The sequence below is a fragment of the Eschrichtius robustus genome, chromosome 1 (genome assembly GCF_028021215.1).
Source record: "Eschrichtius robustus isolate mEscRob2 chromosome 1, mEscRob2.pri, whole genome shotgun sequence".
Classification (NCBI taxonomy): domain Eukaryota; kingdom Metazoa; phylum Chordata; class Mammalia; order Artiodactyla; family Eschrichtiidae; genus Eschrichtius; species Eschrichtius robustus.
The window spans coordinates 11,585,975-11,603,738 of record NC_090824.1 but is presented as its reverse complement, the minus strand read 5'-3'; the positions used below and the strand labels follow the sequence as shown (position 1 = coordinate 11,603,738).

The 17,764-nt window shown below is 54.2% G+C and overlaps 1 protein-coding gene across 2 annotated transcripts in view; it reads right to left on the bottom strand.

Moving 5' to 3' along the window:
* ITPK1 (inositol-tetrakisphosphate 1-kinase) overlaps nt 1-17,764 on the bottom strand; it is a 160,469-nt gene that overhangs the window by 41,444 nt on the left and 101,261 nt on the right. For both annotated transcript variants that reach the window (XM_068541316.1, XM_068541307.1), the window contains exon 4: nt 3,629-3,746. In XM_068541316.1, the coding sequence (XP_068397417.1) occupies nt 3,629-3,635 (7 nt within the window). In that variant the 5' untranslated portion in view covers nt 3,636-3,746. The remainder of the gene's footprint in view (nt 1-3,628; nt 3,747-17,764) is intronic.

The following is a 17,764-nucleotide window of genomic DNA, read 5'->3' as shown; positions in this document are numbered from 1 at the left end:
TTATGTGGAAGGAACATGCTGCTGAGGCCACCCCTGGCCAGCTGGAAGGGGAAAGGTCATTCCAAGAGCCATTCACCCATGGCTGCCACAGGCAGGAACCCACCTCCCGGAGGGGAAGGCGGACAACCAGTTGTGCCCCAAACTCATCCTCCCCGTTCTGCCATGGTGACGGAGCTCCCAAATGTTAGCTGGCCACATGGTTGCCCAGAATAAAGACCACTTTCCCCGATTCCCTTGCAGCTCAGTTTGTAACTCGGTTCTGACCACTGAGGTATGAAAGAGCGTCTCTGTAGCTGCCAGAATTTTTCCTTAAAAGATACCCAGGGCTGTTTCCTTTTGCTTCCTTTTTCTTAGTCCCCTCTCCATCTTAACGTCTAGACTGTAGATGTGGTGGTTGGAGTTTCAGCACCACCTTGGACCAAGAGGGCCACACCAGAAGAACAATGAGCTGGGGGAAGCCTAGGTCCCCGCCATCACTCGCCAGCACCAGCCAGCCTTCCTCTGGGCTTACGTGAGAGAGAAATGAAGTCCATCTCATTTAATCCACCCTCCAGGTCTCTGCTATGGCAGCAACTTTGTCAGCGGGTTTCAGACTGACACGTCTGCAGCCGGAAGGACCCTGCCTCCCCTCCAGGCTCTGAACTAGGAAAAGATAAGCTCTGGGAGTGTGGAACTGAGACGGGGCCAACCACACGGAACCACCCAGGTCCTCAGACAGGTGAGGCTGGGCGCTCCGGGCAGCAGGCCTCACCTGTCCCCCACAGCTGATGCTCTGTACAGAGACGGATGGCCCGCCTGAGCGTGGACCCTCGGTCCGAGGGCTCCGCCTGTTAGCCCCGGGAGACCCTCCCCCTGTGCCACAGCCCACCAGCCCACCCCCAGTGCCGAGCAGGGAGCCCTGTCACCTCCCTGCAGCAGCCTCACCCACTGCCCTGTCTTCTGTGCAGGCACCAAGGCTCTCTGAGGACAGGGAGAGCCACGCTGGCACAGGGGTGGCGACAACTCCAGGAGTTTCTGCCAAGCCCCTTCTCCCAACACAAAAGCGGTGTCACCTGGACTGCTGTACTTGAGGAACTGAAAGGGTAATTACGGCCCTTTACAGCAGGCCTAACAGGGCTGCGAGCCTCCAGGAATCGCAGGAGTGCGGCAGGGGAGCGCCAGGGATGCGCTTCCCAGAGCAGGTTCTCTGCATCCGTGCCAGGGGCAGCCTCGCCTCTGGGAGGATGGGAGGTGGGAGCCAGCAGTGCTTCCGCATGTACCGCCCCGGGTGGGCAGGAAAAGGCTCCAGGAAGTCCCAGCCTCTGCCTGCCCTCCTGGAAGAATACCAGCCCGGCTCGGCGTGCACGATAAGGAAAATCCAGGGTGCAGCGGTCACGGCCCACCCACACAATTCCTGCTGGCCCAGGACCAAGCCGGTCTTGAGAGTTTGGTCAACAAGTTCTCACTGGGCCCCCTAGCAGGCAGCCCCTGAGCTGACCTCACCTGGGCTGGAGCTGAGCGGGGTCTGTCTGTGTCCCCGCTGGGGGCCGGTCACCGGCACCTCACACCTGTGGCTGGGTGGGAGGTCACCCTCCCAACAGTAACGACCATCAAACTCTACCTCTAGGCCGCATCTGCACCGCCTGTCTAAAATGTATTCTCATCTCCTCACTCACCAGCTCGCATACCTTCAAAGGCTGCTCTCGAATGGAGTTTCCCAACTGCCCAAGGTGTCCGAAGCCCCCCTCTGACCGATGGTCTGCAAGTCCACACAATCACCCCACTTCAGCTCCCTCCCTGCTTCGCTCACACCCCTGCCCTGTCTGGGAGGCTTTCGCCCCCTCAGTACTCACGCCCCAGGGACAGCCCTGCTTCCTGTGCGCCCTGCGGTCCAGCCCGCTGAACACGCACGCTCACACTCTAGGCCTGGGCTCACCCTTGACCCCAGCCCTGATTCTCTACCCATGAAAATGGAGACAGACTCCAAGATCCAATCCAGATGTCTCGGCGCTTTCCAGTGTAACAGGAGCAGGAACAGTGGCTCCCATTCCTGGGTGACCCCATTCTGTCATCTCCTGTCCCTTCGCAAATAGTTGGCATCTAACACACACATTTCCTGGGAAAAGGTGGATTTCCTTTCCAGAACCAACGTTCAGCCAAAGCATCACTATAGATCTTCCTTCTCATCTGGGGGTTCTGGTTCAACCCAGGGAAGGAATGCAAAGGGAACGGAAGTTGACACGGTCACTGACCACTCCAGACCCAAGGATGGGAGGATGATAGCATGTTGAAAAACCCTGCCTGCTCTGGGGCCCCCCAGGATGTCATGTCCACGTTGTCTCCTGGTGACGGCCAGGCACCCAGGGCAAAATGCCTCAAGACCTCTTCCAGGACAGCCAGGTCCACCAGCCAGCTCTTGCACAGAGCAGGTTCCTTAGAGAACTAAGCACTCAGCAATTCTCCTGACCAGGGTCCATGACTGCATCCATGCCAGGTGCTTGCTAGATCCAGGGCCCTCTGACTATGGACATGAGAGTCAAGCTTAGGGGTTAGGAGCTGGGGAGCCTGAGTCAGAGAGACGTGGCCAGATTCTAGCTCTGCAGCTTACAGGTTTGTGTGATGTTGGCACACCTGTTAACCTCTCAGAGCCTCCTCTGCAAAGCAGGGAGGATGGATGATCTGGCCCACCTTCAGAAGCACCAGAAGAGAGAATGTAAGAAGAAGGCTTAGCCCAGTGCTGGGCACACAGCATGTACCCAATAAATCCTGCTCCTATTATTCCCATGCTGGTCCCGTGAGCCAAAGCACCCACTGGTCCAACCATCACATGAACAACACCTGGGGCCAAGTCACCATCCAGGTCAGGGTTCAAGGCAGCCCCTTTAGGTCACACACATGTGGCCTGGATGGCAGGAACAAGGGCTGCCTCTCCTGCCTCTAAGATGGATTCTCACGCAGCCCCAAGGCCCAGGCGAAGCACTTTCTCTTAAAGGTAAACAAGAACCCTCAGCAGGGAACGCCTGGACCAGGGGGAGAACTAGGAGGTTACTGTTAACGTGAATCTTTCCAGAAAGCCCTTCTCACGTAAACAATCACCTTGGAAAGGCAGTCTGACTTCTCTGGAGCTGCCCTGCCCTGGGACGTGGGGAGCATGAGTCCTCGGGGGCAGAGGCCGCAGCTGGCAGGAGACGCTCCCGCCTGCGAGAACAGAGCGTACCCCGCAAGGTCCAGCCACCACATTACATATCTCCGTGTGTTTGATTAAAGGCCCTTCAATTTCTCTGTTTGTCTCTTTTGCCCGGTTACATAACTCCACTCGCCCGCCTGCCGCTGAGCTATTCTACACACACTTCTGCTCTCTAACCACTGTGTTATCTGGATACTTCATCACCACTCGTGGGTTTAAGACAACAAAACTTGAAGTGGTTGGAGCCACTCTCCCAAAGAGAGCACCCTAGGGCTTTTACTTCCCAACTCCGCTGGTCACAGAGGGAGAAGGAAAGGCCCTCCCCAGAACGTACAGCTGCTTCCTGGGTCAAAGTGTTTAGAAAGACCGGACCCCGGTCCCTCCTCCCACCGCAGGCAATGACCACCTTGTGTCCACGAGGTGGGCCGACTGCCACGGATGCTGAGCCACTCACGTCCGTACCTTTCATGTAGGCCTCGATCTTCCGGATGAGCTCATAGGACTTGGACCGGTCAAGCAGGGTTCTGATGGCGGGAAGGGGGTCCAGGACAATGGTCTCAGGGTGGGCATCAATGTATTCCTGAGAGGAAAAAACACTCCGGTTAGAGAGGGAAGACTGATGCTGAAACGAGGGTGACAAGCAAGATTTCATCCCGCGTGCCATCCCCACATCCATCTCTCTGTTCTCCATCCCCCCACCAGCCCTGACTTCTGGTTGAGGCATCACCTGGTCTCAGGAAACTGCCTCCACCCACTCAGTCCCACTGGGATCACGTGACTTTGGTCAGACCAATCAGCATGTTCCACCTCCTGGGGCTGCTGGCTCAGGAGAGGACATGTGACCCGAGTCCATTCAATCAGAGGCAGGCTCAGTGCTGTTGCTGGGAATGCCGGGACAGGAGCATTCTCCCTCCCTGAGGACAAGAGGAAGCTGGGAGACCGGGCAGCTGGGAGCAGTCATCCTGGGATCTGAAGGAGAGAGAGCTGATGGAGCCCAAACTCAAAGTGGAGCCCAAACTGAGAAAACAGAGCCGAGAAAAGGAGAACAACTCGGTTCTGGTCAGCTTGTTCAACTCCTGGATAAAGCCTCACCTGAAACCCGATCTGCTCCATGGGTGGATTATGCTCAATGAGTGGCCAGCACCCTGCACTGATAAGGGTTCTGAGGCAGGGCTGGGGAGAGTGGGATGCCAGGATTCAGTAGGTCTGTGGGAAGGTGATGAGACACTCGCCATGGGGCAGCAACCCGGCCCGCAGGTGCTCACTCCAGTAAGTGCTTATTAATACCCATTAGCTTCATGGTAGACCATGGAAATGCAAGCAGAACTATGATAAGATTAGTCTTTAAGGAAGTTACAATCTTCTTGGGGAAATAACATTAAGGCACAGGAGGAACAAGAAACCATTATTTGCAATGTAATTCAACAGGAGACAGAGCAAGATGTTTCCAGGAAAAGAACTCAGGGATCTTGGGCCGCCATGAGACACCTCTGTGACTCCAAGAGCTCCAAGTCACAACAGGGGGCTGGAGCAGCTTGTCAGGAAGACAAAGTAAATGAGAACCCCTCTGGCTCTAAAACTCCATGATTCTATGGACACAAATGGGGGATGCTGGAGTAACAGGAGAGGGGCTCAGAGACAAGGCTGGGTGTAAGGAAGGCCATTCACTAGCTGTTGTTGTTACTGTGGGTTGAATTGTGCACACCCACCCCCGGATCTGTTCAAGTCCTAACCCCCGGTCCCTGTGAACGTGACCTTATTTGGAAATGTCTTTACAGATGGAATCGAGTTAACATGCGGTTATACAGGATTAGGAGGGACCCTCATCCACTGACTGGTATCTTCAAGACGAGGAAAATTTGGACACAGAGACACACAGGGAGAAGGCTGTGTGAAGATGAAGACAGTGACCGAGCTCAGCTACAAGGCAAGGATGGCCAAGGACCACCGGCCACCAGCAGATTCCCCCTCAGTCTCCAGAAGGAACCAATCCTGCAGACACCTTGATTTTAGACTTCCAGCCTCCTTAACTGTGAGAGAATGAATGTCTGTTGTTTTAGGCCACTTAGTTTGTGGTACTTTGTTACGGGAGCCCCAGGGAATAAATACACCAGCTTAATTCACCCCTCCCCGCCCATTCCACAAGATCTGTTTGTGAGGTCAGCAGAGGCCAGGAGGAAAAGCCATAATGCTTCTCTTCTAGTAAACCTTATCAGAAAAAAGAACGCTCCATTTGGGACTTTTTTTTCCCCTGGTGAACCTATTTTGGTTCCTAGTAATCATTTTTAAGAGCTCTCAACACAAAAGCAGAGATTCATATCAACCTCTCTGAAATCTGTTCCCGCCTTGTGTTTCATACCAAAGTAGCTGGTTATGAGCTCATTGGTGTCTTTTTCTCTGGATGTTTAAGAGAAGTCTCCGTCCCTGAGGGGTGGCCAGTGCACGCATTTGGGGAGGCCTTCTTCCCGTCCTCACACCTGTGAACTCCACAGGGCCTACACGCTCTCGCCGCAGAAGGTCCTCTCCCAGCACGTGCATCTGCAGACCCAAATGCAGAACAGAAGCTGCCTTCGCGACTTCCTCCTCCTCCTGAGAGCCTGGCCCGCTGCCCTGCTCATACAGAACAAGCAGGCAGCTGACGCAGGAGGGCCCACGTCTGGCACCCACAGGGGACGTGGGAACGAGGTGAGAGATGTCTGTAAGGAAGGTCTATCCAAGGATATACCTTGGATAGGTTCTCTCTCCTACAGCCTCACTTCGGGGTACTGAACCTCTCTGCTGCAGGCTCCCCAAAGGGAACTCTCCCCATCAGCACTGTTCCTTTACCGGAGCTTGTTCCTTTGAACCAGATCTACGCTGCCACAAGAGCATGTCATTCGTGAGACACCAAGATCGACATATACGACCGAAATCATGTTAATGTCCTCGTGTTAAAAAGTCATCCACTCAACAAACTTCACGACATCCACGGCGCTCAGGGCATCGTGCAGGGTGCAAACAACACTGGACAAATGACAGCCTTCTAGGTTTTCCCCTACCGCATCTGGCCAATGAATTCACGTTCTGGGCTATGAACTGAAAGCACTGCAATGCTCTCACCACCCCCTGCCAGGAAGCAGTGCAGTACAGAGGGGAGAGCAAGGGACCGAGAGTCAAGAAACCCAGTCTCCCGCTGTGATCACCTGCCGCTGTCACCCTGGGCGAGCCATTTGGTTTCTCTCGTCTCAGTTTCCTCTCGGTCTGTGAGTTGCGAGTATAAGTTGGAGAAACCTAGGAGTAGTGTTTAGGAGGCACACTTCAAGGCCACACACGGGGCTGTTCTAGAACAGGACGGGCAGCCACTGGTAGAGGCATTACAGGTAACGGCAGGGACACACACAAGCTCACTGCTTTCCTTCAAAAGGAAGGCGACATCAGAGACGTTGCTTCGACGGGCTGGCCCAATTCTCCCCCAACCACCGAGGTCCAGTAAACCGTGACCCGCCCTCAAATATCCCCACCACAGTACCGAGAAGAATGTCCACATGGTTGCCAGATAACACAAAGCTGGTTCTGGTTCCACTTTTGTGCATTAGGGCAGCGGCCTTTATAGAGAGAACTCAGACTCATTAAGACGTGAATTGAAGCCAAAGAAGCTAGAAGAAACCAAAGGGGGGAAGATGTGACAAGCAGGCACCAACAAGCTTTTGAGCCAGGATGAAAGCATCAGAATTAACAGAAGAATTATTCCTAAACATGATCTCTGTTGGGACGAGGACAGAGAGGGCAAAGAAAGAGTTTTTCCAATCACCCCATTATCCACAAGCGGATTTTCTTCCAAGCCTTTCAGTTTATCTATTGTATCGCAGGCTTCATGCATTTTTCACAGGTCTCTTAGAATTACCAAACAAATTGCTAGAAGGGTGAGCGCCCTATTACTGTTTTATCACCACTCGGAGGAAGAAAGGCCCAAACCGTCTCCACAGCAAATGGTAAACACATGTTCTGTTAGACAGCCTGCCTCGAAACACCTAGAAAGGGATCCTGGAAGTTAACAGGGAAGAGCCTGGCTTTAAGCAGCTAAAGCAAGGGAAACGCAGAGATATATAGCTGCTCGGGGTCAGCAGGGCCAGGAAGAAGTCTAGAGAATACTGACAAAGGGGCACAGATGGGCCAGATGCCCCCCCCGCCCCCCCACCGAGGCCCATGGGGTGATGACGCCAAGAGGGGCACCGGGCCCTCTGCTGGGCTGGGGAGGAGTGGGCAGGGGTCAAGTTTTCCCCACTGAGAGTCTGAGCCGAATGAGAGATGAACCGAGATGAACATGAGAGATACCATTTCCTCTGCAGTTCCATCTATGGCCAGGAAAGGAGCAGGAGTGGGACACAAGGATTTGCTCTCAGCTAATAGAAAATGCAGGTGGGAGTCCCAAGTTCAAATCCTGCCTCTGCCACCTTGTGTCTGTGAAGAAGAAACTGGAATTAATCGCTGACATTCCATTTCCTGTGTGTAAACGTACATTTTGAATAAAACCTATCTCAGGGAGCTGCCATGGACGACGAGGAGATGACAATGACAGATATGAAAAGAGTTGGTAGGGGGAGTTCCCTGGTGGTCTAATGGTTAGGACTCAGCTCTTTCACTGCCGTGGCCCAGGTTCAATCCCTGGTTGGGGAACTGAGATCCTGAAAGCTGCACGGTGCAGCCAAAATAAATTTTAAAAAAAGAAAGAAAGAAAAAAAAAAAAGAAAGAAAGAAAAGAGTTGGTAGATACAAAAACAAAAAGGATTCTCATGGTTCTGCAGCACATGGACTCAGGGCCCAACCCGACCTAAGATCTCTGAGCCCGTTGTACCCTGCTCTGCCTGGCAGATGGGGGGGGGGGGCGGGCCACCTCTGCACTTGGGGTGAGCAACCAGAGCATGACACGCTCCCCGGCCCAGGGCAGCCGAGGCTGCAGGGAGCAACCCTCTGCAGACAGCTCAGGTCCTGACAGAGCCCAGCTGCAGTTGGCCAGGCTGCTCCTCAAAGGGAAGCAGGAAAGGCACCCAGTATCCACCCCCTGGATCCTCAGGAGGTAATAGGGCTCTGACCCACTCCCCCAAAACACCGCAGGTCTCTTTCTAGGAAGTGGTAGCACAGGGAGCTATATTCAATATCCTGTGATAGACCATAATGGAAAAGAATACTAAAGAATGTATATATATATATGTGTAACTGAATCACTATGCTGTACATCAGAGATCAACACAACATTGTAAATCAACTTATACTTCAATTAAAAAAAAAACAGTGGTGACTCATTTTTCAGAGATGTGTACTAAAACAATTTACAGATTGAATATGATGTCTAGCATCTGCTTCACAATAACCGGGCACAGGGAGAGAAGTAGGTGAGGCACAGGTGAAAGCACAGCAGCCACAAGCCGCTGACTCGTGAAGCTGGGTGAAGTACGGGGGAGTGCATTGCAGCACCCTCTCAAGCATTTTTAAATTTTCCAAAACGAAAAGTTTGGGGGGAAATGGGGGGAGTGGGGGAAGTAACGAGGTCCTCCCTTTCTTCAACTCCCTGCACCCACAATTGTGCCAGAAATGAATTCAAACAGCAACACTATCTTTCAGGAAGGAGCAGGAGGCCGCCACCCAGATGGGAAACACAATGAGAGATTACTCATGGTAAAGATGATAATAAATAATCATAATTGATAATAATTTAGAATAATAGCAGCTACCATTTACCCAGGACTGGCTACATGCACGCCACTGGGTAAAGCGGTTTGCAAGTACTATTTCTTTTAACATAAAAATCCTATGAGGTAAGAGCTAAAACTATAAATCTCTTAGAAGAACACACTGGTGTAAATCTTTGTGACCTTCGATTAGACGATGGTTTCTTAGGTATGATACCAAAAGTACAAGCAAGAAAAAATGATAAACCGGACATCATCAACAGCAGGAGCTTATGTGGGTCCAGGATGCCACCTGCCTTGGACCTGGAGTGAGGGAGTGCCCGGGCACGGCCTCACCTCATCACGCTCGGGACCCAGCAGCTGGAAGGCTGCCTGCTGGGCCGTGTGCCCCTGAGAGCCCAGCTGGGCACAGCCTAGCCTCTAACCCCGACGGCAGGACTGGGAATTCAGGCTTGATGGACGGCTCTGGAAATCTACGCTTCTGGGGGAAGGCGAGCTAGGATGGAGGAAGGGCCACCACACAGAGTGCTGGGAGCCCCATCTCCTCTCTGGGCCTCGGCTTCCTCTTCTGCCAAGTGAAGGCCAATGCTGGGAAGAGGTTACACGCGTAGGAAGGAGCTGGAGGCCGCCAGACCCGCGTCAAATCCTGCTTTCCCCACTTGCTGTGTGGGGCCTCTGTAAGCCTCAGTCCTCATCTGTCCACAACTCAGTAGGGCAGGTCTAGAATAGGAAACAGAGGACCGAAGCCTGGGGCCAGCGGTGGGAGGAGAATGGAGAGGCTGGGAGCTGCCTGGACCTCCCACGAACAAGCAGAGTCTCCTACTGGGTCTCTGGGTGGCCGGCTGTTTGAAAGATGGCTTCGTGGGTTCACATCCAGCAGGCGCTTATGCAAGCCCCACAGCGGGAGCGAGCCTGATGCCCTGTTCTTGGGGCGCTGTCAACCTCCGGCGAAGGCAGGGCAGGGAACAGCACGGTGAATGCTAACAAGGGGCACGCGCAGGGCTGGGTGAGCTAAGCACCGGCCCCCCGCCAAGCATTCTGTGCATTAACCTGCAGCCTGGAGGGAGAATTTCACAAAAATCCTGCGGGCCGGGACCAGTGGCGGGGGGCGGGGACCAGGTTGGAAGCCATTCATGGAACAGGGGATTGACAGCACCCGGTTTGTTGGAGAAAGTCCGTCTCTTGGTTTGGTAACTGGCCTCCTTCCCTCCAGTGGCCCTGTTCCCCACCCTGGGAAGAGACTGTCACGGGGCAGGACGGGGGCTCTGCACTGGGAGTAGGAAGTGAGCCCACTGCCCAAGGCTGAAGAAGGAGCGGAGAAGGGCAGGGCGGAGCCAGGCAGGGCTGGGCCTGGCCAGGCGCAGGGGAGCGGCGCTGCTCTACTGCTTCATCAGGTGCTCGGTACGCGGTGTATCTGTGTGTAGCAAAAATTCATCAAGCCAGTCACAAAATGCACACTTTTCTCTGTGTATATTATACTTCAATTTAAAAAAAAAAAAAAAGGTGGGCAGGGAGAGAAAGCAAGCACTGGCCTAAACAGCAAGTCCCTGCTCTGCAGTGTGGCCTGCCTTGCACTTACCCGGTCTGGGACTCCAGCCTCCCATGCGGAGTGGATCAAAAGTGGAAAACGGGGGCCCAATTCCACCATGACCACCTCCACGGCCCTGGGAGCCATCACCACTGACCACGGCGGCGATCACTTGGGAATTACAACCACCTTTTGTGCTAAATACTCCCAATGGGACTTCAGAATCCTGATTATCACTTGGTTCTAGAAGTAGAGAAGCATCGGCACTCAAGACGAACCCCACACACCACGCACAGGAGAAACTCTCCAAGAAGATTCCCAGGAGCCCACGAATCAGGGTCTGTGTTTCAGTTAACACTCAGCCACCAAACGCATGCTGAGGAAGAACGCAAATGACTTCCTTGTAGCTGTGAAAAATTACTCGTGGGGGCTTTTACAGGAAAGGGGGTGACCTTGGGCTTACTCAGCATAATCTCACTCCTTCTGGCTCCTCCTGAGAGCATGACCGGAACCAAACTGTTCAGCTGATGGCACAAAGGCTGGCCTTTTAACGAGCTCCTTCCACACCAAGTGGTAGGTGAAAGCCAGGAAGCTTCTAGTTCCTCAAGTCTTGACAGCATGATGGAGGTCCTGGCAAGATGCTAGGATGTGTTACTATTATTGATAATTACAACAGTAATAATGATAGCAGCTAACTTTTCCTAAACGCTCACCAAGTGCAGGACAATGTCCTACGCCTTGCAGCAACTGACATTTTATTCCTCACAACAACCCTATACAGTAAGTCCTATTAGCAGCCCCATTTGATAGACAGAGAAACTCAGGCTCAGAGAACCTCAGTACCTTGCCCAGGCTCCCCCAGCTAGGAGGTAGCCAAGATGGGACCTGAACCCACACCATTTGGCTCCAGAGCCCTCTAGTTTCTAGTCAGTGAAACAGGCATAGCAAACCTGGGTACAAAAAAAGCATCTCAATTCTAGCTATAGCCAGGATCACTCAGGTTCATTCTTTAAAAAAAAAAACATTTTTTTAAAATTTTCCATTATTTATTTATTTACATAAAACAAAAAAGACTGGGTACTTTTACGTGGGCACACTGTTCCCATGTGGTGATGTTGAACCTTTCCTTAAGCACCAAGTCATGGAGGTTTAGTGGAATGAAAACTATACTGGGAATCAGAAGCCTTAGAATCTTAGACTCTTGGTGTCACTAAATAATTTTGTGACGTGAAAAAAATTTACATTTTCTCAGATCTAAAAACCTTCTTTTAAAACTTAATGTTAAAAGGAAAAAAAGTAAGCCTTTCTCATGTTCTGCCAGGCCAAGTCTTTAGCCTAGAGGCCTTTAGCCTGGTGGTTCAGCCCGTGAGGCCGGGCACACTGCGTCTGGTGGCAGCACAAGGAAAAGCAAAAAAAAGGAAAGGCTGCAGGCCCACTTGCTCCTCCCATCACCCCAGGGTCTGCATCCTGCTTCACTCTTCACTCAAAGGCCCCCAGGGACCACCACACTGGGCCAGAGTCTGCATCTGTCCCCAACCCTGGCTCAAGACAAACTAACACAACTGAAGACAGACACTTCTTAGGAGAGCAAACAAATGGCACGGCCGGACGCCGAGTCCACAGCGGCCTCTGGGAAGAGGATCCGCATGGCACCAAGGGAAGAACGCATGTCCGACGCACAGAAGGGCCGCTGTGGACACTGCTGGGTGAAGGAATGGGCCCCGTGGAGGGAGGATTAACACTGCAGTGTCACCGGCAATCCCACCTTCAGAGGCACAGTATATGCTTCTGCAGAGAGCGAGACCGGTCGCTGGGAGGGCAGCCGCCAGTGAGGATGAGGTCACGGGCCGGGCTGAGCAGAGTCTTCTGGGAGGACAACTAACAAATCCTCTGGGCAGACCACCGAAGCCTGTAATCAACTGAGGCCAGGACCCAATGTCTCTGAGTCAAAGCCTTCCTGGCACCACTCAGAATACCTGCCTGTTCATTAGCGCTTACAAAAAACCACACACCATGGACAGTCCTGAGGAATCCACACTAGGCCCCAGTGCCTTGATGTAACAGTGTGCCAGGCAGCCACGGCCCTAGCTAAACCCTGGCACCCATGGTTGTTCAAGAATCATAGGCCGAGGGTCTAAAGAGGCAGCCGGATCTGGCATAGGGCTGCGCCTGGAGATTCCTGCAGCTAAACCTTGAGAGTAGGCTCCCAGGAGCCAAGAAAAGGTTGTGGCACCAGCCAGTACACACTAGGGGCAGGACCGCTGAGTCCAGCCACACAGGGAGCCATCTGCAGCCTACTGAGCTGTTCAGTGCGCAACCTGTGTAACTGTCCCTGACAGCCAGCCAGCCAAGGCTTTTGCCTTCCAATCACTGGCAGACCACCCCTTTCAGGCCAGCTGCGGCACCGGGGCAGTCCCGACCCCAGCACCAGGACCCTGAGGCACTGTGAAAGTTAAGGCAAAGGCAGAGTCTAGAAATCTGGGTTCAAGTCCTGGAATCCCCATTAACTTTATGTGTGCTTCTGAAGGTCACAAGTTATTTGTATCTCAGTTTTCTCGTCTATAAACAAGAGAGCCGGAATAATGTATTTTTAACATCCTTTCTGACTTTAAAGTTCTAGGATTCTTCGATTCTGTGACATGACGAACAGAGAAAGAAAGCTCTTTCGGCCTGATGGAGCCAGGCTGCTACATGGGAGCCCAGGGCCTGCTGCCCTCGAGCAGGTGCACAGCACTGTGACTGCACAGGACAACCTTGGCAGGGCGGCAGGACACAGCAGAGGGAAGAAGGCCAGCAGGACGGGCTCACGAGTGACAGATAACGGCTCCACGTCGGCGACAGACACCCACTCCCTAGCTCAACCAAGCCCATACACACCCTGAGACTGTCCTCTGCAGTCACCAGATGACTCTCCAGCCCTCACAGACTCAGCCTGGCGTGTAGACGGCATGTCCTCACCTACTACCGCTTCTCTAACTCTCCTCAAATGGCTCCCGGCGAGAGCTGGGCTTCCCCACCCAGCAGACGCCTTGGCCTTTATCAACCCTCGTTTGTATTCCAGAGAGATCTCAGGTGTCTGTGCGCCTAGCCTGAGGCCTCCCAGACAGCATGAGACCAGGGAGGGTGAGAGCCCCTGACGGACGTGTGTGTGTTTGGGAGGGAGGGGGTCACCTCTTCGGCCTCAGAGGGGCCATTTCCCACCCACCCTCACTGGGGGCTCGTAAGTGGACAGAGATGCGGGGGTGACTGGTGATAACAGAGTAGGGCAGGGCTGCCACATGGGGGAGCGGGTGGGGGAGCGGGTGGGGGAGCGGGGAAGAGGAGAGGAGAGAGGGTTCCTGGAAGCCAATGACGTTGAGCCACAAAGGGTCACAGGCATGGCACACGTGAAAAGACATTCCAAAAGCAGAGGCATGGGGTGAGGGGCCCGCGTGGCTAGGTGGACGTAGGTGAAGACAGGCGGGAGGAGCAGCTGGAGACAGACCAGCCAAGGGGCTTGGACTCGATCCTAAAGCAATAGGGTCCTGAGGCGGGGAGTGACGAGCCAGCTCTGAGTTTGGCGGTGACCCACCTAGCGGTGTGCAAGGCCAAGGGACCGAGCTCGGAAGGGACGAGGCCTGGGCAGTGTGTCAGGCGCAGTGCTGGCCTTGGGGGCACGTGCGCCGGGCTTCGCCGTTCAGGAAGGACTGAGATGCTGCCTGACCTTTGGCACAACACTGTCTCCGATCTGGCAGAGCTGCTGAAAGGAAAATGACGATGCAGTTTGCCCCTCAGCCTATTTTGCTCTTCAGACCCGTTATTTAAGCCCACGAGCTCAGGCCCGGGTGGTCAGGCCCTTCCAGCACAGGGAGTACAGAGGAGAAAGGTAGGGCGTGCACGAGCACCAGACAGGAGCAAGGTGGCCCAGACACTGCCCCTCCCAGGGCCCTGAGTGCCCCGCAGAAAAAAACAACAGGATGAGGAGGGGACTGCTACGGTCCCGGCACTCTCCGATTCTCTGCAACTTGGCCAAATGCAGCTGATTAGAAACACCTCCCAAAGTGGTGGGACATGGGCCAGCACTTGCTTGGAGGGAGTGTTATTGGCCCAACTTCTATGGAGAGAAATTGGGCAACAACCAAAATTAAGGCTACATAAATTCAGCATTTCTATATCTAGGTATTTATCCCACATAATTCCATACATGTGCACACAAAGATATACGTACAAAGATATTTAATCACTGCAGCATGTATCCAAAACATGATCAGAAATGTCCTAAGTGTCTATCAGTAGAGAAATGGTTAAGAAAAGGATTTAAGGCCATTTAATGGAATACTATGCAGCCATTAAAAAGAATAAGGCAGCCTGAAGGAAGGACTGATATGAAATCATTTCCAAGAAAGATCACACAGAACGATGGCTTTGTGTGAGGACGGGAAGACCGTCTTTGCTCACGTACACGGAACTCCCCTAAAAAGGCTCCAGGCTGCTGCAACCATGGCTGCCCCCAGGACGGGGATGGGCTGGCTGGGCAGCAGGGGTGGGAAAAGACTCCTTGAATTTGCTGCATGTGCACGTGTTACCTACGTCAGATGGCAGAGAGCCAGACAGAGGGGACATAGGCCAGGCCATGCCTACGGAATCCACCAGAACCACAGTGCATGAATAGGCTGGTAAAACTCACTGTCCCGGGGGCAGGAGGCGGGAGAAATACTGGAGCGTTTGGGAAGCTTCCTGGGAGCAGAACGCCAGCAATAACCCCCCACTGTCCCTGCTGGTGAACAAAAGGCACAGAACCAGGGGTTCAGAAAAGACAAGAAGAGATTGGAGCACCCAGGCGCCAGGCTCTAGAATGAACTGGATGTGACCTGCGCCACGGACGGAGCAGAGGGAAACCCCTTCCAGATGAGGGGTGGGGGGAAGCAGAGCAACTGTGGAGGCGGGGCTGGGCCCGAGCATCCTGGGTGTGTGACCTGCACACCCGCCCCAGTGTGCCCGCCAGTGGCATCCAGGTCACAGGCACCCCCATCCCATCCCCAGGCCGGATGCCACCCACGACTGTCCATCCGCCTGAGTCATCTTCCCGGACGGTCTGCGGTGACACGCGCCTCGCTCAGCCATCTGGGAGAGAAAACCGGGGTCCCCGTGGAGACGACACACTGTTGTTGACAGAGCTCACAGCAAGTCCATGAAGAAAAGCAATCCCATCAAAGTGTAACCCCGAACGCTGAGGAAGAGGGGGCGGGGAGGAAACGGAACACTTTACCATCTGAGACAACAAACACCTTCGCCCCCGCTTCCAGACCCCCGACTGGAACAATACCTTCCTTTCTGTCCCCAGACCGCAGCACCAAACTTCTGTGTTCTCCACCTCCCGTCAGCAGGAGGCTGGCAAGGTGCCCGGCCAGGCTGCGCACCTGACAAATGTCACATGCCATGTCACATGCCCTGTCACAGTGCCAGGGCACTACTCAGGTCCTCAGGCAAACAGAGAGAGACCTCGGCCACACACCGCCTCCGGGACTGGGGAGGGATCTGCAGGGCTGGGTGCCAGCCAGGAGAAGGCATCTCCTCACGGCTGACACTAAACCCAGACAGGCTGGCCTTGCCACTCAGGGGTCACTGTCGGGACCGGAGGGGGTCCCAGTGGTTATGTGACCAGGTGTCACAGCTGCCAGCTGAGCGAAGTGAGAACCGGACAGGGCCTGCCTGGTCCCAGGAGCTCGGCTCCACCCCGGCTCAGCAGCAGCCCCCTCACTCCTTAAGCACCTGTCTTAACCCCGCGCGCCTTCTCCACACACCTGTTCAGGTGAGCCCGTGGAGCAGCCCCTGCCTTCAGGCCACTTCCCAGGATCCCGGCCACAGGCCGGCTCTGCCCGCCCACCCGGGGCCACAGCCCTCCAGCCAGGGTCCGACTTTCAGTTCCCAGAGCAAGCGCAGGTCTCGCCGAGGCCTGCAGGCTCCCTCTCCTGCTCTGCTGGGTGAGCAAGGTTACAGCCAGGACTTGGGGCACCCCAGCGCTGTTGGCGGGGAGAGAGGAATCGTCTGGAACCAGAGCAGAGTTCGCAGTGTGCCGCTGAACTCTGGGACCCGGGGCCACTTGGGCCGGGGGAGGCCTGGGCCCCTCACCCCTGCACGAAGCCACCCCACCTTCCCAGCCTCTGGCTGCAGGAGAACAGAGAACAGAGACAGCTACTGCTGCCGGCCGTGACCCTGGCAATGACCCCTAGTGCTGCGACAACTGTCTCACTTCCTGCTGCACACCTCAGCCCTCTTCTAAGTGGCAGCCATTGCACCCTCGGTCCGCACATTCTCCCGCCGCTGCTGCGCTCAGCTGCACCAGCCTATTCCAGGTCCGCAGGCCTCTGTGCCCGTCTTGCCAAGGGGCCTGGCAGACGTAGCCCCCTCGGCCTGCTCCCCTCCCTCCCCCTGCTCACTAGGCCTTTTAGGCCTCGGCTCAAGTGTCACCTCCTCAGAGAGGTGATAACACCTTCCCTGTTATCACAGGTCTTGATTTTTCTTCTTCCTAGAACTTACCATAAATGGAGACTATGTTGTTTTTCCTCCATTTACTTGTGTTTTGTTAGCATCAACCCTGCCTCCCCTATAGCAACACACACACACACACTCACTCACATACACACACACCCTCACACACACACTCATACCCTCACACACCCACTCACTCACACTCACACACACACACTCCGTGGGGACAGGGGCTGCGTCCACCTGATCTGTCCTAGTTTTTGTATCTGCGATGTCTTTTAGGATTTCTGGCACACAGCAAGTGCTCAATTAAGACTTGTGGAATGAATGCCACAGTGGTTATTTGATGAATGATCTCATGGATCAATGGAGAGACTGAGAGATACCGGCCAGGTCAGGGGCTGGAAGTCAGGGAGTGTGTGAGGCCTGAGGCAGGGGGCACGGACCCCAGCCAGCGTAGGAGGGGCTCACAGAAGGTCCTCGTGGCTCACTCTGTCCGTCTCCAGAGGATGGAGGTCAGCGGAGGCCCAGCCCGTGGCCCACCAGAGCAGCTTTACTCTTGGCTGGTGAGAGACTTTGTGATTTATTACACAAAGTCGAAAGAAACCACATGGGCCTTTATCGTGGGCACAAAGACCACATGGGTGGCACAGAAGCAAGTCAGGAAGTCATGGCCCCAAAGAGGCCAAGAGGAGAGTGAAAGAGATGTTCCTGCCGTAGATGTTCCTGAAATAAAGAACCCACAGGACTACAGACCTCTTGGCGGGAGTTCCCAATCTCCAAAACCCAGATACTGGTACTCGAGGAGCCCAACACGTCCACAGGGCCGAACTAAGGAACCCTGAAATGATGTGTATACACAAGTTTTCCCTATGACTTTGGGAAAATGTATTATTAGCAAACGTTAGTATTTCTAAAACCCAGCAGACC